The following is a 22,231-nucleotide window of genomic DNA, read 5'->3' on the forward strand; positions in this document are numbered from 1 at the left end:
CACAGAGATCAGTGAAAAAGAGGACAGAGCATGGCACAAAGATCAGCGAAAAAGAGGACAGAGCATGGCACAGAGATCAGCGAAAAAGAGGACAGAGCATGGCACAAAGATCAGCGAAAAAGAGGACAGAGCATGACACAAAGATCAGCGAAAAAGAGGACAGAGCATGACACAAAGATCAGCGAAAAAGAGGACAGAGCATGGCACAGAGATCAGTGAAAAAGAGGACAGAGCATGGCACAGAGATCAGCGAAAAAAAGGACAGAGCATGGCACAGAGATCAGCGAAAAAGAGGACAGAGCATGACACAAAGATCAGCGAAAAAGAGGACAAAGCATGGCACAAAGATCAGCGAAAAAAAGGACAGAGCATGACACAAAGATCAGCGAAAAAAAGGACAGAGCATGACACAGAGATCAGCGAAAAAGAGGACAGAGCATGACACAAAGATCAGCGAAAAAGAGGACAGAGCATGACACAAAGATCAGCGAAAAAGAGGACAGAGCATGGCACAGAGATCAGCGAAAAAGAGGACAGAGCATGGCACAAAGGTCAACGAAAAAGAGGACAGAGCATGGCACAAAGAGGACAGAGCATGACACAGAGATCAGCAAAAAAAGAGGACAAAGCATGGCAAAAATCAGCGAAAGAGGACAGAGCATGGCACAAAGATCAGCGAAAAAGAGGACACAGCATGGCACAGAGATCAGCGAAAAAGAGGACAGAGCATGGCATAAAGAGCAGTGAAAAAGAGGACACAGCATGGCACAGAGATCAGCGAAAAAGAGGACCAAGCATGACACAAAGATCAGCAAAAAAGGGGACAAAGCATGGCACAAAGAGGACAGAGCATGGCACAGAGATCAGCGAAAAAGAGGACAGAGAATGGCACAAAGATCAGCGAAAAAGAGGACAAAGCATGGCACAGAGATCAGCGAAAAAGAGGACAGAGCATGGCACAAAGATCAGCGAAAAAGAGGACAGAGCATGGCACAGAGATCAGCGAAAAAGAGGACAGAGCATGGCACAGAGATCAGCGAAAAAGAGGACAGAGCATGACACAGAGATCAGCGAAAAAGAGGACAAAGCATGGCACAAAGATCAGCGAAAAAGAGGACAGAGCATGGCACAAAGAGGACAGAGCATGGCACAGAGATCAGCGAAAAAGAGGACAGAGCATGGCACAGAGATCAGCGAAAAAGAGGACAAAGCATGGCACAGAGATCAGCGAAAGAGGACCGAGCATGGCACAGAGATCAGCGAAAAAGAGGACAAAGCATGGCACAGAGAACAGCGAAAAAGAGGACAGAGCATGGCACAGAGATCAGCGAAAAAGAGGACAAAGCATGGCACAAAGATCAGCGAAAAAGAGGACAGAGCATGGCACAGAGATCAGCGAAAAAGAGGACAGAGCATGGCACAGAGATCAGCGAAAAAGAGGACAGAGCATGGCACAGAGATCAGCGAAAAAGAGGACAGAGCATGGCACAGAGATCAGTGAAAAAGAGGACAGAGCATGGCACAGAGATCAGCGAAAAAGAGGACAGAGCGTGGCACAAAGATCAGCAAAAAAGGGGACAAAGCATGGCACAAAGAGGACAGAGCATGGCACAGATCAGCGAAAAAGAGGACAGAGCATGGCACAAAGATCAGTGAAAAAGAGGACAGAGCATGGCACAAAGATCAGCGAAAAAGAGGACAGAGCATGGCACAAAGATCAGCGAAAAAGAGGACAAAGCATGGCACAGAGATCAGCGAAAAAGAGGACAGCATGGCACAGAGATCAGCGAAAAAGAGGACAGAGCATGACACAAAGATCAGCGAAAGAGGACAGAGCATGGCACAGAGATCAGCGAAAAAGAACACACAGCATGGCACAAAGATCAGCGATAAAGGAAAAAGAGGATACAGCATGGCACAAAGATCAGCGAAAAAGAGGACAGAGCATGGCACAAAGATCAGCGATAAAGAGGAAAAAGAGGACAAAGCATGGCACAAAGCGCAGCAATAAAGAAACAGGAAAAACTGCATGAAAAAGACCAGAGACGCAGGAGGAAGAACAGAAGAGGGCGACGCAGGAGGAAGAACAGAAGAGGGCGACGCAGGAGGAAGGGGGAGAGGGCGACGCAGGAGGAAGAACAGAAGAGGGCAACGCAGGCGGAAGAACAGAAGAGGGCGACGCAGGTGTAGCGGACAGAAGAGGGCGACGCAGGTGTAGCGGACAGAAGAGGGCGTCGCAGGTGTAGCGGACAGAAGAGGGCGACGCAGGTGTAGCGGACAGAAGAGGGCGACGCAGGTGTAGCGGACAGAAGAGGGCGACGCAGGTGTAGCGGACAGAAGAGGGCGACGCAGGTGTAGCGGACAGAAGAGGGCGACGCAGGCGTAGCGGACAGAAGAGGGCGACGCAGGAGGAAGAACAGAAGAGGGCGACGCAGGCGGAAGAACAGAAGAGGGCGACGCAGGTGTAGCGGACAGAAGAGGGCGACGCAGGTGTAGCGGACAGAAGAGGGCGACGCAGGCGTAGCGGACAGAAGAGGGCGACGCAGGCGTAGCGGACAGAAGAGGGCGACGCAGGAGGAAGAACAGAAGAGGGCGACGCAGGCGTAGCGGACAGAAGAGGGCGACGCAGGCGTAGCGGACAGAAGAGGGCGACGCAGGCGTAGCGGACAGAAGAGGGCGACGCAGGCGGAAGAACAGAAGAGGTTGACGCAGGCGTAGCGGACAGAAGAGGGCGACGCAGGCGTAGCGGACAGAAGAGGGTGACGCAGGCGTAGCGGACAGAAGAGGGCGACGCAGGCGTAGCGGACAGAAGAGGGCGACGCAGGCGGAAGAACAGAAGAGGGCGACGCAGGCGTAGCGGACAGAAGAGGGCGACGCAGGCGTAGCGGACAGAAGAGGGTGACGCAGGCGTAGCGGACAGAAGAGGGCGACGCAGGCGTAGCGGACAGTGGAGGGGGCAGCGGACAGTGGCTGCGCCGCTGCAGATCTGTCCAGAGGAGCCAGAGTACAACTCACCCAGAAGCAGGAAATCTTTGTAAGGGAGCGAGCGCTTGGCTACACCCAGCAGGAGATGAGCGCCAGCGTGTGCCCGCAGCAGCGCCACCTGGGGAAAGACAGCAGAAGGGGTGAGGGCGGCTGCAGAGGTCGCTGTGTCCCGGTGCTGACAGTCACCACTTCAGATGCAGGTTACTGCCTGGAGCACTAAAACCCGTCAATTCCCCAGGATTCAATGCCCCCACACAGGACACGCATCCACATCCACAGTGGGGTCCACGTTACCTGGTCGTCCAGTGGAAGCTCGCAGAACGCAGGGATGCACTTCGCCCACTCGACCAGTAGGAGGAGCTGCTGCTTCATGGACTCGCACACGTCGCTGATGGTGGCAATCTTCTTCATGGAAATGTCACCCATGGAATCCGGACTGAGGCAGGAGAGCTGAGGGCGGCCCGAGGGGAGCAAAGGACAAAATCCACTGCATCAAATCAGCCCCCAACAATGGCGAAACTGCAAAACATGGACGGAGCGTGACCGGCACCGATCGCTGGGGGACACAGAGACCGACATCGATCACTTGGGGACGGAGCGAGACCGGCGCCGATCGCTGGGGGACGGAGCGAGACCGGCGCCGATCCCTGGGGGACGGAGCGAGACCGGCGCCGATCGCTGGGGGACGGAGCGAGACCGGCGCCGATCGCTGGGGGACGGAGCGAGACCGGCGCCGATCGCTGGGGGACGGAGCGAGACCGGCGCCGATCGCTGGGGGACGGAGCGAGACCGGCGCCGATCCCTGGGGGACGGAGCGAGACCGGCGCCGATCCCTGGGGGACGGAGCGAGACCGGCGCCAATCGCTGGGTGACGCAGAGACCGACATCGATCACTTGGGGACGGAGCGAGACCGGCACCGATCCCTGGGGGACGGAGCGAGACCGGCGCCGATCCCTGGGGGATGGAGCGAGACCGGCGCCGATCGCTGGGGGACGCAGAGACCGGCGCCGATCCCTGGGGGACGGAGCGAGACCGGCGCTGATCCCTGGGGGATGGAGCGAGACCGGCGCCGATCGCTGGGTGACGCAGAGACCGACATCGATCACTTGGGGACGGAGCGAGACCGGCGCCGATCCCTGGGGGACGGAGCGAGACCGGCACCGATCCCTGGGGGACGGAGCGAGACCGGCGCCGATCCCTGGGGGATGGAGCGAGACCGGCGCCGATCGCTGGGGGACGCAGAGACCATCATCAATCACTTGGGGATGGAGCGAGACCGGCGCCGATCCCTGGGGGACGGAGCGAGACCGGCACTGATTCTTGGGGGACGGAGCGAGACCGGCGCCGATCCCTGGGGGACGGAGCGAGACCGGCGCCGATCCCTGGGGGACGGAGCGAGACCGGCGCCGATCGCTGGGGGACGCAGAGACCAGCATCGATCACTGGGGGACGCAGAGACCATCATCAATCACTTGGGGACGGAGCGAGACCGGCGCCGATCCCTGGGGGACGGAGCGAGACCGGCGCCGATCCCTGGGGGACGGAGCGAGACCAGCGCCGATCGCTGGGGGACGGAGCGAGACCGGCGCCGATCCCTGGGGGACGGAGAGACCAGCATCGATCACTGGGGGACGCAGAGACCTGCGTCGATCCCTGGGGGAATCAGGGTCTCTGCCCCTACATTATGCTGCTCTCAGATTAGGTGGAGAAACCTGGTGTCAGACTCCCTTTAAAGGCGGCCGTTCTGCGCCGTTCCCTCCTCGCACCTGCTGCGTCACGGCCTCCGCCTGGCTCAGGACGCTGATGGACAAGGAGCCGTTGTCCTCGAAGCTGCTCCTCCTCGTGCTGATCCGATCCCGCTCGTTCTGCACCGCTGAAACGACAGGAAACGTAGGTGACGTTCGGAGCCCCCCGCGATCCGGAGACGGGGGACACGGGGCACAGACTGCAGCATAGAGAGCCGGAACATCAGCGATGGGGGTCATCAATATCTGCGTGCAGACACGGAGGGGCCCCTGCAGCCGCCCAGGGGCCACACTCTGGGGACCCATGTGACTGGAGCAGCGTGCAGACACAGAGGGGCCCCTGCAGCCGCCCAGGGGCCACGCTCCGGCCCATGTGACTGGAGCAGCGTGCAGATATGGAGGAGCCCCTGCAGCCGCCCAGGGGCCACACTCCGGCCCATGTGACTGGAGCAGCGTGCAGACACGGAGGGGCCCCTGCAGCCGCCCGGGGGCCACGCTCCGGCCCATGTGACCCGCACGCGTCCTACAAACCTTCCTTCTTCATTCCGGCTCGGAAACATTTCCGCAGACGACAATACCGGCACTGATTCCTCTTATCCTTATCTACAACGCACTGTCTGCTGAACCTGCGGAGAAACCACAGCTTAGATACAGCATCGCACCCACCGTACCACAGCTTAGATACACCATCACACCCACCATACCACAGCTTAGATACAGCATCGAACCCACCGTACCACAGCTTAGATACACCATCACACCCACCATACCACAGCTTAGATACAGCATCGAACCCACCGTACCACAGCTTAGATACACCATCACACCCACCATACCACAGCTTAGATACACCATCGCACCCACCATACCACAGCTTAGATACAGCATCGAACCCACCGTACCACAGCTTAGATACACCATCACACCCACCATACCACAGCTTAGATACACCATCGCACCCACCATACCACAGCTTAGATACAGCATCGAACCCACCGTACCACAGCTTAGATACACCATCACACCCACCATACCACAGCTTAGATACACCATCGCACCCACCATACCACAGCTTAGATACAGCATCGCACCCACCGTACCACAGCTTAGATACAGCATCGCACCCACCGTACCACAGCTTAGATACACCATCACACCCACCATACCACAGCTTAGATACAGCATCGCACCCACCGTACCACAGCTTAGATACAGCATCGCACCCACCGTACCACAGCTTAGATACAGCATCGCACCCACCGTACCACAGCTTAGATACAGCATCGCACCCACCGTACCACAGCTTAGATACAGCATCGCACCCACCGTACCACAGCTTAGATACAGCATCGCACCCACCGTACCACAGCTTAGATACAGCATCGCACCCACCGTACCACAGCTTAGATACAGCATCGCACCCACCGTACCACAGCTTAGATACAGCATCGCACCCACCGTACCGCAGCTTAGATACAGCATCGCACCCTCCATACCGCAGCTCAGATACAGCATCACACGCTCCGTACCACAGCTTAGATACAGCATCACACCCTCTGTACAGCAGCTTAGATACAGCATCACTCCCACTGTACCACAGCTTAGATACAGCATCGCACCCTCCGTACCGCAGCTCAGATACAGCATCGCACCCACCGTACCGCAGCTCAGATACAGCATCGCACCCACCGTACCGCAACTCAGATACAGCATCACACCCACCGTACCGCAGCTCACATACAGCATTGCACACACCGTACCGCAGCTCAGATACAGCATCGCACCCACCGTACCACAGCTCAGATACAGCATCGCACCCACCGTACCGCAGCTCAGATACAGCATCGCACAACAGACGCTCAGCAGTCAGTATCAAACAGGAGAGGATTAAATACACAGCTCAGCAGACAGTATCACGCAGGAGAGGATTAGATACATGGCTCAGCAGACAGTATCACACAGGAGAGGATTAGATACCCGGCTCAGCAGACAGTATCACACAGGAGAGGATTAGATACACAGCTCAGCAGACAGTATCACACAGGAGAGGATTAGATACACGGCTCAGCAGACAATATCACACAGGAGAGGATTAGATACACGGCTCAGCAGACAGTATCACACAGGAGAGGATTAGATACACGGCGCAGCAGACAGTATCACACAGGAGAGGATTAGATACACAGCTCAGCAGACTGTATCACACAGGAGAGGATTAGATACACAGCTCAGCAGACAGTATCACACAGGAGAGGATTAGATACACGGCTCTGCAGACAGTATCACACAGGAGAGGATTAGATACACGGCTCCGCAGACAGTATCACACAGGAGAGGATTAGATACACGGCTCAGCAGACAGTATCACACAGGATAATATTAGATACACAGCTCAGCAGACAGTATCACACAGGATAGGATTAGATACACAGATCAGCAGAGAGTATCACACAGGATAAGATTAGATACCCGGCTCAGCAGACAGTATCACACAGGAGAAGATTAGATACACAGATCAGCAGAGAGTATCACACAGGATAAGATTAGATACACAGCTCAGCAGACAGTATCACACAGGAGAGGATTAGATACACAGCACAGCAGACAGTATCACACAGAAGAGGATTAGATACACGGCTCAGCAGACAGTATCACACAGGAGAGGATTAGATACACGGCTCAGCAGACAGTATCACACAGAAGAGGATTAGATACACGGCTCAGAAGACAGTATCACACAGGAGAGGATTAGATACCCGGCTCAGCAGACAGTATCACACAGGAGAGGATTAGATACCCGGCTCAGAAGACAGTATCACACAGGAGAGGATTAGATACCCGGCTCAGCAGACAGTATCACACAGGATAATATTAGATACACAGATCAGCAGAGAGTATCACACAGGATAAGATTAGATACACAGCTCAGCAGACAGTATCACACAGGAGAGGATTAGATACACGGCTCAGCAGACAGTATCACACAGGAGAGGATTAGATACACGGCTCAGCAGACAGTATCACACAGGATAATATTAGATACACAGCTCAGCAGACAGTATCACACAGGATAGGATTAGATACACAGCTCAGCAGAGAGTATCACACAGGATAATATTAGATACACAGCTCAGCAAACAGTATCACACAGGATAGGATTAGATACACAGCTCAGCAGAGAGTATCACACAGGATATTAGATACACAGCTCAGCAGAGAGTATCACACAGGATAGGATTAGATACACAGATCAGCAGAGAGTATCACACAGGATAAGATTAGATACACGGCTCAGCAGACAGTATCACACAGGAGAGGATTAGATACACAGCTCAGCAGACAGTATCACACAGGAGAGGATTAGATACACAGATCAGCAGAGAGTATCACACAGGATAAGATTAGATACACAGCTCAGCAGACAGTATCACACAGGATAGGATTAGATACACAGATCAGCAGAGAGTATCACACAGGATAAGATTAGATACACGGCTCAGCAGACAGTATCACACAGGAGAGGATTAGATACACGGCTCAGCAGACAGTATCACACAGGAGAGGATTAGATACACGGCTCAGCAGTCAGTATCACACAGGATAGGATTAGATACACGGCTCAGCAGACAATATCACACAGGAGAGGATTAGATACACGGCTCAGCAGACAGTATCACACAGGAGAGGATTAGATACACGGCGCAGCAGACCGTATCACACAGGAGATGATTAGATACATGGCTCAGCAGACTGTATCACACAGGATAGGATTAGATACACAGCTCAGCAGACAGTATCACACAGGAGAGGATTAGATACACAGCTCAGCAGACAGTATCACACAGGAGAGGATTAGATACACAGCTCCGCAGACAGTATCACACAGGAGAGGATTAGATACACGGCTCAGCAGACAATATCACACAGGAGAGGATTAGATACACGGCTCAGCAGACAGTATCACACAGGAGAGGATTAGATACACGGCTCAGCAGACAATATCACACAGGAGAGGATTAGATACACGGCTCAGCAGACAGTATCACACAGGAGAGGATTAGATACACGGCGCAGCAGACAGTATCACACAGGAGAGGATTAGATACACAGGTCAGCAGACTATCACACAGGAGAGGATTAGATACACGGCTCAGCAGACAGTATCACACAGGAGAGGATTAGATACACGGCTCCGCAGACAGTATCACACAGGAGAGGATTAGATACACGGCTCAGCAGATAGTATCACACAGGAGAGGATTAGATACACGGCTCAGCAGACAGTATCACACAGGAGAGGATTAGTTACACGGCTCAGCAGACAGTATCATACAGGAGAGGATTAGATACACGGCTCAGCAGACAGTAGCACACAGGATAATATTAGATACACAGCTCAGCAGACAGTATCACACAGGATAGGATTAGATACACAGATCAGCAGAGTATCACACAGGATAAGATTAGATACACGGCTCAGCAGACAGTATCACACAGGAGAGGATTAGATACACGGCTCAGCAGACAATATCACACAGGATAATATTAGATACACAGCTCAGCAGACAGTATCACACAGGATAGGATTAGATACACAGATCAGCAGAGTATCACACAGGATAAGATTAGATACACGGCTCAGCAGACAGTATCACACAGGAGAGGATTAGATACACGGCTCAGCAGACAGTATCACACAGGAGAGGATTAGATACACGGCTCAGCAGACAGTATCACACAGGAGAGGATTAGATACACGGCTCAGCAGTCAGTATCACACAGGATAGGATTAGATACACGGCTCAGCAGACAATATCACACAGGAGAGGATTAGATACACGGCTCAGCAGACTATCACACAGGATAGGATTAGATACACAGCTCAGCAGACAGTATCACACAGGAGAGGATTAGATACACAGCTCAGCAGACAGTATCACACAGGAGAGGATTAGATACACAGCACAGCAGACAGTATCACACAGAAGAGGATTAGATACACGGCTCAGCAGACAGTATCACACAGGAGAGGATTAGATACACGGCTCAGCAGACAGTATCACACAGAAGAGGATTAGATACACGGCTCAGAAGACAGTATCACACAGGAGAGGATTAGATACCCGGCTCAGCAGACAGTATCACACAGGAGAGGATTAGATACCCGGCTCAGAAGACAGTATCACACAGGAGAGGATTAGATACCCGGCTCAGCAGACAGTATCACACAGGATAATATTAGATACACAGATCAGCAGAGAGTATCACACAGGATAAGATTAGATACACAGCTCAGCAGACAGTATCACACAGGAGAGGATTAGATACACGGCTCAGCAGACAGTATCACACAGGAGAGGATTAGATACACGGCTCAGCAGACAGTATCACACAGGATAATATTAGATACACAGCTCAGCAGACAGTATCACACAGGATAGGATTAGATACACAGCTCAGCAGAGAGTATCACACAGGATAATATTAGATACACAGCTCAGCAAACAGTATCACACAGGATAGGATTAGATACACAGCTCAGCAGAGAGTATCACACAGGATATTAGATACACAGCTCAGCAGAGAGTATCACACAGGATAGGATTAGATACACAGATCAGCAGAGAGTATCACACAGGATAAGATTAGATACACGGCTCAGCAGACAGTATCACACAGGAGAGGATTAGATACACAGCTCAGCAGACAGTATCACACAGGAGAGGATTAGATACACAGATCAGCAGAGAGTATCACACAGGATAAGATTAGATACACAGCTCAGCAGACAGTATCACACAGGATAGGATTAGATACACAGATCAGCAGAGAGTATCACACAGGATAAGATTAGATACACGGCTCAGCAGACAGTATCACACAGGAGAGGATTAGATACACGGCTCAGCAGACAGTATCACACAGGAGAGGATTAGATACACGGCTCAGCAGTCAGTATCACACAGGATAGGATTAGATACACGGCTCAGCAGACAATATCACACAGGAGAGGATTAGATACACGGCTCAGCAGACAGTATCACACAGGAGAGGATTAGATACACGGCGCAGCAGACCGTATCACACAGGAGATGATTAGATACATGGCTCAGCAGACTGTATCACACAGGATAGGATTAGATACACAGCTCAGCAGACAGTATCACACAGGAGAGGATTAGATACACAGCTCAGCAGACAGTATCACACAGGAGAGGATTAGATACACAGCTCCGCAGACAGTATCACACAGGAGAGGATTAGATACACGGCTCAGCAGACAATATCACACAGGAGAGGATTAGATACACGGCTCAGCAGACAGTATCACACAGGAGAGGATTAGATACACGGCTCAGCAGACAATATCACACAGGAGAGGATTAGATACACGGCTCAGCAGACAGTATCACACAGGAGAGGATTAGATACACGGCGCAGCAGACAGTATCACACAGGAGAGGATTAGATACACAGGTCAGCAGACTATCACACAGGAGAGGATTAGATACACGGCTCAGCAGACAGTATCACACAGGAGAGGATTAGATACACGGCTCCGCAGACAGTATCACACAGGAGAGGATTAGATACACGGCTCAGCAGATAGTATCACACAGGAGAGGATTAGATACACGGCTCAGCAGACAGTATCACACAGGAGAGGATTAGTTACACGGCTCAGCAGACAGTATCATACAGGAGAGGATTAGATACACGGCTCAGCAGACAGTAGCACACAGGATAATATTAGATACACAGCTCAGCAGACAGTATCACACAGGATAATATTAGATACACAGCTCAGCAGACAGTATCACACAGGATAGGATTAGATACACAGATCAGCAGAGTATCACACAGGATAAGATTAGATACACGGCTCAGCAGACAGTATCACACAGGAGAGGATTAGATACACGGCTCAGCAGACAATATCACACAGGATAATATTAGATACACAGCTCAGCAGACAGTATCACACAGGATAGGATTAGATACACAGATCAGCAGAGTATCACACAGGATAAGATTAGATACACGGCTCAGCAGACAGTATCACACAGGAGAGGATTAGATACACGGCTCAGCAGACAGTATCACACAGGAGAGGATTAGATACACGGCTCAGCAGACAGTATCACACAGGAGAGGATTAGATACACGGCTCAGCAGTCAGTATCACACAGGATAGGATTAGATACACGGCTCAGCAGACAATATCACACAGGAGAGGATTAGATACACGGCTCAGCAGACAGTATCACACAGGAGAGGATTAGATACACGGCGCAGCAGACAGTATCACACAGGAGAGGATTAGATACACGGCTCAGCAGACTATCACACAGGATAGGATTAGATACACAGCTCAGCAGACAGTATCACACAGGAGAGGATTAGATACACAGCTCAGCAGACAGTATCACACAGGAGAGGATTAGATACACAGCTCCGCAGACAGTATCACACAGGAGAGGATTAGATACACAGCTCAGCAGATAGTATCACACAGGAGAGGATTAGATACACAGCTCCGCAGACAGTATCACACAGGAGAGGATTAGATACACAGCTCCGCAGACAGTATCACACAGGAGAGGATTAGATACACGGCTCAGCAGACAGTATCACACAGGAGAGGATTAGATACACAGCTCAGCAGATAGTATCACACAGGAGAGGATTAGATACACAGCTCAGCAGACAGTATCACACAGGAGAGGATTAGATACACGGCTCAGCAGACAGTATCACACAGGAGAGGATTAGATACACAGCTCAGCAGACAGTATCACACAGGAGAGGATTAGATACACGGCTCAGCAGACAATATCACACAGGAGAGGATTAAATACACGGCTCAGCAGACAGTATCACACAGGAGAGGATTAGATACACTCTCCTGCTGCTGATGACCACAGGGCGCAGACGATGATATTCCCGGGTTGTGGCCGCCACAAATTCTGGAAAAATCGGGGAAATGGAAATAATCACGGGAAACATAATAATGAAATGATGGCAGCTTTGTGCTGCGGATACTGGGGAAGGCTATGGTGGATACAACAAAGGAGGGGGGGGATCCTGGAGGCTACGGCGGAGGAGGGGGGGATCCTGGAGGCTACGGCGGAGGAGGGGGGGGATCCTGGAGGATACGGCGGAGGAGGGGGGGATCCTGGAGGCTACGGCGGAGGAGGGGGGGATCCTGGAGGCTACGGCGGAGGAGGGGGGGATCCTGGAGGATACGGCGGAGGAGGGGGGGGATCCTGGAGGATACTACGGAAGAGGGGGGATCCTGGAGGATACTGCGGGGGGAGGGGGGGGGGGGTTTCTGGTGGATACTGCGGGAGGAGGGGGGGATCCTGGTGGATACTGCGGGATAAGGGGGGGGGTTCTGGTGGATACCGCAGAGGAGGGGGGGGATCCAGGAGGATACTGTGGGGGGAAGGGGGGATCCTGGAGGATACTGCGGGGGGAGGAGGGGTACTGGTGGATACTGCGGGGGGGAGGGGGGTCCTGGTGAATACTGCAGGGGGAGGGGGGTCCTGGTGGATACTGCAGGGGGAGGGGGGTCCTGGTGGATACTGTGGTGTTCAGATCTAATATTTCTCACAGCTGAGGGTTTGTTACAAGGAGCAGGTCCCAGCAGCACAGAGTATTTCAGGAGAGGAGAGCACTGATCTTATAGGAGGACACAGAGATACAGAGGAAGGAGCAGGACCCAGCAGCACAGAGTATTTCAGGAGAGGAGAGCGCTGATCTTATAGGAGGACACAGAGATACAGAGGAAGGAGCAGGTCCCAGCAGCACAGAGGATTTCAGGAGAGGAGAGCACTGATCTTATAGGAGGACACAGAGATACATAGAGGAAGGAGCAGGTCCCAGCAGCACAGAGTATTTCAGGAGAGGAGAGCGCTGATCTTATAGGAGGACACAGAGATACAGAGGAAGGAGCAGGTCCCAGCAGCACAGAGTATTTCAGGAGAGAAGAGCACTGATCTTATAGGATGATACAGAGGAAGGAGCAGGTCCCAGCAGCACAGAGTATTTCAGGAGAGAAGAGCGCTGATCTTATAGGATGATACAGAGGAAGGAGCAGGTCCCAGCAGCACAGAGTATTTCAGGAGAGGAGAGTGCTGATCTTATAGGAGGACACAGAGATACAGAGGAAGGAGCAGGACCCAGCAGCACAGAGTATTTCAGGAGAGGAGAGCACTGATCTTATAGGAGGACACAGAGATACAGAGGAAGGAGCAGGACCCAGCAGCACAGAGTATTTCAGGAGAGGAGAGCGCTGATCTTATTGGAGGACACAGAGATACATAGAGGAAGGAGCAGGACCCAGCAGCACAGAGTATTTCAGGAGAGGAGAGCGCTGATCTTATAGGAGGACACAGAGATACAGAGGAAGGAGCAGGTCCCAGCAGCACAGAGTATTTCAGGAGAGAAGAGCGCTGATCTTATAGGATGATACAGAGGAAGGAGCAGGTCCCAGCAGCACAGAGTATTTCAGGAGAGGAGAGCACTGATCTTATTGGAGGACACAGATAAAGAGGAAGGAGCAGGTCCCAGCAGCACAGAGTATTTCAGGAGAGGAGAGCACTGATCTTATAGGAGAACACAGAGATACATAGAGGAAGGAGCAGATCCCAGCAGCACAGAGTATTTCAGGAGAGGAGAGCACTGATCTTATAGGAGGACACAGAGATACATAGAGGAAGGAGCAGGTCCCAGCAGCACAGAGTATTTCAGGAGAGGAGAGCGCTGATCTTATAGAAGAACACAGATATACAGAGGAAGAAGCAGGTCCCAGCAGCACAGAGTATTTCAGGAGAGGAGAGCACTGATCTTATAGGAGGACACAGAGATGCATAGAGGAAGGAGCAGATCCCAGCAGCACAGAGTATTTCAGGAGAGGAGAGCGCTGATCTTATAGGAGGACACAGAGATACAGAGGAAGGAGCAGGTCTCAGCAGCACAGAGTATTTCAGGAGAGGAGAGCGCTGATCTTATAGGAGGACACAGATATACAGAGGAAGAAGCAGGTCCCAGCAGCACAGAGTATTTCAGGAGAGGAGAGCACTGATCTTATAGGAGGACACAGAGATGCATAGAGGAAGGAGCAGATCCCAGCAGCACAGAGTATTTCAGGAGAGGAGAGCGCTGATCTTATAGGAGGACACAGAGATACAGAGGAAGGAGCAGCTCCCAGCAGCACAGAGTATTTCAGGAGAGGAGAGCGCTGATCTTATTGGAGGACACAGATAAAGAGGAAGGAGCAGGTCCCAGCAGCACAGAGTATTTCAGCAGAGGAGAGCACTGATCTTATAGGAGAACACAGAGATACATAGAGGAAGGAGCAGATCCCAGCAGCACAGAGTATTTCAGGAGAGGAGAGCACTGATCTTATAGGAGGACACAGAGATACATAGAGGAAGGAGCAGGTCCCAGCAGCACAGAGTATTTCAGGAGAGGAGAGCGCTGATCTTATAGAAGAACACAGATATACAGAGGAAGAAGCAGGTCCCAGCAGCACAGAGTATTTCAGGAGAGGAGAGCGCTGATCTTATAGGAGGACACAGAGATGCATAGAGGAAGGAGCAGGTCCCAGCAGCACAGAGTATTTCAGGAGAGGAGAGCACTAATCTTATAGGAGGACACAGAGATACATAGAGGAAGGAGCAGGACCCAGCAGCACAGAGTATTTCAGGAGAGGAGAGCACTAATCTTATAGGAGGACACAGAGATACATAGAGGAAGGAGCAGGTCCCAGCAGCACAGAGTATTTCAGGAGAGGAGAGCACTAATCTTATAGGAGGACACAGAGATACATAGAGGAAGGAGCAGGTCCCAGCAGCACAGAGTATTTCAGGAGAGGAGAGCACTAATCTTATAGGAGGACACAGAGATACATAGAGGAAGGAGCAGGTCCCAGCAGGACAGAGTATTTCAGCAGCGGTCAGTGAGTATATTACCTGCAGGCGTACATGTGATTCTTGCGGACACTTCTTCGGAAAAACCCTTTGCAGCCGTCACAGCTGGACGCTCCATAATGCTTCCCTGTAGCTCGGTCTCCACAGATTGCGCACAAGGAGCTGATGCTGAGGGGCCCCGGGCTCCCCGACTCCACCGCGATGATCTCTGCAGGGAAGAAGAAGCAAGTTTACATGTGTACAGGATCAGCGGTGGCAGGGATCAGCGGTGGCAGGAATCAGCGGTGGCAGGAATCAGCGGTGGCAGGAATCAGCGGTGGCAGGGATCAGCGGTGGCAGGAATCAGCGGTGGCAGGAATCAGCGGTGGCAGGAATCAGCGGTGGCAGGGATCAGCGGTGGCAGGAATCAGCGGTGGCAGGGATCAGCGGTGGCAGGAATCAGCGGTGGCAGGGATCAGCGGTGGCAGGAATCAGCGGTGGCAGGGATCAGCGGTGGCAGGGATCAGCGGTGGCAGGGATCAGCGGTGGCAGGGATCAGCGGTGGCAGGAATCAGCGGTGGCAGGAATCAGCGGTGGCAGGGATCAGCGGTGGCAGGGATCAGCGGTGGCAGGGATCAGCGGTGGCAGGGATCAGCGGTGGCAGGGATCAGAGGCGCAGTAAGAGGGGGCGCATCATGACGGGGATGTACAGTGTTCGGGATGCGGAAAGCTGCCTGTGACTCCAGCCAAGCCAATGTGTACACCCCGCGCGGAGCTGCCCCCGGACCCCGCTGCCCCCGCACTCTATCGCCCACCACAGCCGTTCTCAGGTCGTCCGTGCACGATGGGGGTTGTAGTTGAGCAGCAGCTGGAGACTGAACAGTATATATCAGGTCTGTTCTTCCAGTAATACAGCGCCACCCGGAGGACAGAGCACTGGGAAAAACTAAGCAGTGGCTGATAACAGAAGGTAATAGCAGGGAAAGAGAAACTTCATGTAACATAGAACAGGAAACTGTTCCCCAAATCCTCCACTCCAGACTCCTCATAATCCTGCTGCTGAAGCTGTGACCACAGGACAAGTTATAAGCAGCGGTCACATCCACTACAGGACGGGTGATAAGCAGCGGTCACATCCACTACAGGACGGGTGATAAGCAGCGGTCACATCCACTACAGGACGGGTGATAAGCAGCGGTCACATCCACTACAGGACGGGCGATAAGCAGCAGTCACATCCACTACAGGACGGGTGATAAGCAGCAGTCACATCCACTACAGGACGGGCGATAAGCGGCAGTCACATCCACTACAGGACGGGTGATAAGCAGCGGTCACATCCACTACAGGACGGGTGATAAGCAGCGGTCACATCCACTACAGGACGGGTGATAAGCAGCGGTCACATCCACTACAGGACGGGCGATAAGCGGCAGTCACATCCACTACAGGACGGGTGATAAGCAGCGGTCACATCCACTACAGGACGGGTGATAAGCAGCAGTCACATCCACTACAGGACGGGTGATAAGCGGCAGTCACATCCACTACAGGACGGGTGATAAGCAGCGGTTACATCCACTACAGGACGGGTGATAAGCGGCAGTCACATCCACTACAGGACGGGCGATAAGCAGCAGTCACATCAACTACAGGACGGGCGATAAGCAGCGGTCACATCCACTACAGGACGGGCGATAAGCGGCAGTCACATCCACTACAGGACGGGCGATAAGCAGCAGTCACATCCACTACAGGACGGGCGATAAGCAGCAGTCACATCCACTACAGGACGGGTGATAAGCAGCGGTCACATCCACTACAGGACGGGCGATAAGCAGCGGTCACATCCACTACAGGACGGGTGATAAGCAGCGGTCACATCCACTACAGGACGGGTGATAAGCAGCGGTCACATCCACTACAGGACGGGTGATAAGCAGCGGTCACATCCACTACAGGACGGGCGATAAGCAGCAGTCACATCCACTACAGGACGGGTGATAAGCAGCAGTCACATCCACTACAGGACGGGCGATAAGCGGCAGTCACATCCACTACAGGACGGGTGATAAGCAGCGGTCACATCCACTACAGGACGGGTGATAAGCAGCGGTCACATCCACTACAGGACGGGTGATAAGCAGCGGTCACATCCACTACAGGACGGGCGATAAGCGGCAGTCACATCCACTACAGGACGGGTGATAAGCAGCGGTCACATCCACTACAGGACGGGTGATAAGCAGCAGTCACATCCACTACAGGACGGGTGATAAGCGGCAGTCACATCCACTACAGGACGGGTGATAAGCAGCGGTTACATCCACTACAGGACGGGTGATAAGCGGCAGTCACATCCACTACAGGACGGGCGATAAGCAGCAGTCACATCAACTACAGGACGGGCGATAAGCAGCGGTCACATCCACTACAGGACGGGCGATAAGCGGCAGTCACATCCACTACAGGACGGGCGATAAGCAGCAGTCACATCCACTACAGGACGGGCGATAAGCAGCAGTCACATCCACTACAGGACGGGTGATAAGCAGCGGTCACATCCACTACAGGACGGGCGATAAGCAGCGGTCACATCCACTACAGGACGGGTGATAAGCAGCGGTCACATCCACTACAGGACGGGCGATAAGCGGCAGTCACATCCACTACAGGACGGGTGATAAGCAGCAGTCACATCCACTACAGGACGGGTGATAAGCGGCAGTCACATCCACTACAGGACGGGCGATAAGCAGCAGTCACATCCACTACAGGACGGGTGATAAGCGGCAGTCACATCCACTACAGGACGGGTGATAAGCAGCGGTTACATCCACTACAGGACGGGCGATAAGCGGCAGTCACATCCACTACAGGACGGGCGATAAGCAGCGGTCACATCCACTACAGGACGGGCGATAAGCGGCAGTCACATCCACTACAGGACGGGCGATAAGCAGCAGTCACATCCACTACAGGACGGGCGATAAGCAGCGGTCACATCCACTACAGGACGGGCGATAAGCGGCAGTCACATCCACTACAGGACGGGCGATAAGCAGCGGTCACATCCACTACAGGACGGGTGATAAGCAGCAGTCACATCCACTACAGGACGGGTGATAAGCAGCGGTCACATCCACTACAGGACGGGCGATAAGCAGCGGTCACATCCACTACAGGACGGGCGATAAGCAGCAGTCACATCCACTACAGGACGGGTGATAAGCAGCAGTCACATCCACTACAGGACGGGTGATAAGCAGCAGTCACATCCACTACAGGACGGGTGATAAGCAGCGGTCACATCCACTACAGGACGGGCGATAAGCAGCAGTCACATCCACTACAGGACGGGCGATAAGAGGCGGTCACATCCACTACAGGACGGGTGATAAGCAGCGGTCACATCCACTACAGGACGGGCGATAAGCAGCAGTCACATCCACTACAGGACGGGTGATAAGCAGCAGTCACATCCACTACAGGACGGGTGATAAGCAGCAGTCACATCCACTACAGGACGGGTGATAAGCAGCGGTCACATCCACTACAGGACGGGCAATAAGCAGCAGTCACATCCACTACAGGACAGGTGATAAGCAGCGGTCACATCCACTACAGGACGGGCGATAAGCAGCGGTCACATCCACTACAGGACGGGCGATAAGCAGCGGTCACATCCACTACAGGACGGGCGATAAGCAGCGGTCACATCCACTACAGGACGGGCGATAAGCAGCGGTCACATCCACTACAGGACGGGCGATAAGCAGCGGTCACATCCACTACAGGACGGGCGATAAGCAGCGGTCACATCCACTACAGGACGGGCGATAAGCAGCGGTCACATCCACTACAGGACGGGTGATAAGCAGCAGTCACATCCACTACAGGACGGGCGATAAGCAGCAGTCACATCCACTACAGGTCGGGCGATAAGCAGCGGTCACATCCACTACAGGACGGGCGATAAGCGGCAGTCACATCCACTACAGGACGGGCGATAAGCAGCGGTCACATGCACTACAGGACGGGCGATAAGCAGCGGTCACATCCACTACAGGACGGGTGATAAGCAGCAGTCACATCCACTACAGGACGGGCGATAAGCAGCAGTCACATCCACTACAGGTCGGGCGATAAGCAGCGGTCACATCCACTACAGGACGGGCGATAAGCAGCGGTCACATCCACTACAGGACGGGCGATAAGCAGCGGTCACATCCACTACAGGACGGGTGATAAGCAGCAGTCACATCCACTACAGGACGGGCGATAAGCAGCAGTCACATCCACTACAGGTCGGGCGATAAGCAGCGGTCACATCCACTACAGGACGGGCGATAAGCGGCAGTCACATCCACTACAGGACGGGTGATAAGCAGCGGTCACATCCAGTACAGGACGGGTGATAAGCAGCGGTCACATCCACTACAGGACGGGCGATAAGCAGCGGTCACATCCACTACAGGACGGGCGATAAGCAGTGGTCACATCCACTACAGGACGGGCGATAAGCAGCAGTCACATCCACTACAGGACTGGCGATAAGCAGCGGTCACATCCACTACAGGACGGGCGATAAGCAGCGGTCACATCCACTACAGGACGGGCAATAAGCGGCGGTCACATCCACTACAGGACGGGCGATAAGCAGCGGTCACATCCACTACAGGACGGGTGATAAGCAGCAGTCACATCCACTACAGGACGGGCGATAAGCAGCGGTCACATCCACTACAGGACGGGTGATAAGCAGCGGTCACATCCACTACAGGACGGGCGATAAGCAGCAGTCACATCCACTACAGGACAGGCGATAAGCAGCAGTCACATCCACTACAGGACAGGCGATAAGCAGCAGTCACATCCACTACAGGACAGGCGATAAGCAGCAGTCACATCCACTACAGGACGGGTGATAAGCAGCAGTCACATCCACTACAGGACGGGCGATAAGCAGCAGTCACATCCACTACAGGACGGGCGATAAGCAGCGGTCACATCCACTACAGGACGGGCGATAAGCGGCAGTCACATCCACTACAGGACGGGCGATAAGCAGCGGTTACATCCACTACAGGACGGGTGATAAGCAGCAGTCACATCCACTACAGGACGGGCGATAAGCAGCGGTCACATCCACTACAGGACGGGTGATAAGCAGCGGTCACATCCACTACAGGACGGGCGATAAGCAGCGATCACATCCACTACAGGACGGGTGATAAGCAGCGGTCACATCCACAACAGGACGGGTGATAAGCAGCGGTCACATCCACTACAGGACGGGTGATAAGCAGCAGTCACATCCACTACAGGACGGGCGATAAGCGGCAGTCACATCCACTACAGGACGGGCGATAAGCGGCAGTCACATCCACTACAGGACGGGCGATAAGCGGCAGTCACATCCACTACAGGACGGGCGATAAGCGGCAGTCACATCCACTACAGGACGGGCGATAAGCAGCGGTCACATCCACTACAGGACGGGCGATAAGCAGCGGTCACATCCACTACAGGACGGGCGATAAGCGGCAGTCACATCCACTACAGGACGGGCGATAAGCAGCGGTCACATCCACTACAGGACAGGCGATAAGCAGCAGTCACATCCACTACAGGACGGGTGATAAGCAGCAGTCACATCCACTACAGGACGGGCGATAAGCAGCAGTCACATCCACTACAGGACGGGCGATAAGCAGCGGTCACCTCCACTACAGGACGGGCGATAAGCGGCAGTCACATCCACTACAGGACGGGCGATAAGCAGCAGTCACATCCACTACAGGACGGGTGATAAGCAGCGGTCACATCCACTACAGGACGGGCGATAAGCAGCAGTCACATCCACTACAGGACTGGCGATAAGCAGCAGTCACATCCACTACAGGACGGGCGATAAGCAGCAGTCACATCCACTACAGGACGGGCGATAAGCGGCAGTCACATCCACTACAGGACGGGTGATAAGCAGCGGTCACATCCACTACAGGACGGGCGATAAGCAGCGGTCACATCCACTACAGGACAGGCGATAAGCGGCAGTCACATCCACTACAGGACGGGTGATAAGCAGCGGTCACATCCACTACAGGACGGGTGATAAGCAGCAGTCACATCCACTACAGGACGGGCGATAAGCGGCAGTCACATCCACTACAGGACGGGCGATAAGCGGCAGTCACATCCACTACAGGACGGGCGATAAGCGGCAGTCACATCCACTACAGGACGGGCGATAAGCGGCAGTCACATCCACTACAGGACGGGCGATAAGCAGCGGTCACATCCACTACTGGACGGGCGATAAGCAGCGGTCACATCCACTACAGGACGGGCGATAAGCGGCAGTCACATCCACTACAGGACGGGCGATAAGCAGCGGTCACATCCACTACAGGACAGGCGATAAGCAGCAGTCACATCCACTACAGGACGGGTGATAAGCAGCGGTCACATCCACTACAGGACGGGCGATAAGCGGCAGTCACATCCACTACAGGACGGGCGATAAGCAGCGGTCACATCCACTACAGGACGGGCGATAAGCAGCGGTCACATCCACTACAGGA

The 22,231-nt window shown here is 53.6% G+C and overlaps 1 protein-coding gene across 2 annotated transcripts in view; it reads right to left on the reverse strand.

The window, feature by feature from the left end:
* Positions 1-22,231, reverse strand: part of LOC142254283 (hepatocyte nuclear factor 4-beta-like) — a 62,326-nt gene that overhangs the window by 10,209 nt on the left and 29,886 nt on the right. The window contains exons 2-6 of one of the 2 annotated variants that reach the window (XM_075325320.1): positions 15,720-15,873; positions 5,263-5,357; positions 4,753-4,859; positions 3,280-3,435; positions 3,016-3,103 (exon numbers count right to left, since the gene is read on the reverse strand). In XM_075325320.1, the coding sequence (XP_075181435.1) occupies positions 3,016-3,103; positions 3,280-3,435; positions 4,753-4,859; positions 5,263-5,357; positions 15,720-15,873 (600 nt within the window). Of the gene's footprint in view, positions 1-3,015; positions 3,104-3,279; positions 3,436-4,752; positions 4,860-5,262; positions 5,358-15,707; positions 15,874-22,231 lie in introns of both variants that reach the window. The other variant, XM_075325319.1, reaches the window with a different exon arrangement.

Source organism: Anomaloglossus baeobatrachus, chromosome 10 (genome assembly GCF_048569485.1).
Source record: "Anomaloglossus baeobatrachus isolate aAnoBae1 chromosome 10, aAnoBae1.hap1, whole genome shotgun sequence".
Classification (NCBI taxonomy): Eukaryota; Metazoa; Chordata; class Amphibia; order Anura; family Aromobatidae; genus Anomaloglossus; species Anomaloglossus baeobatrachus.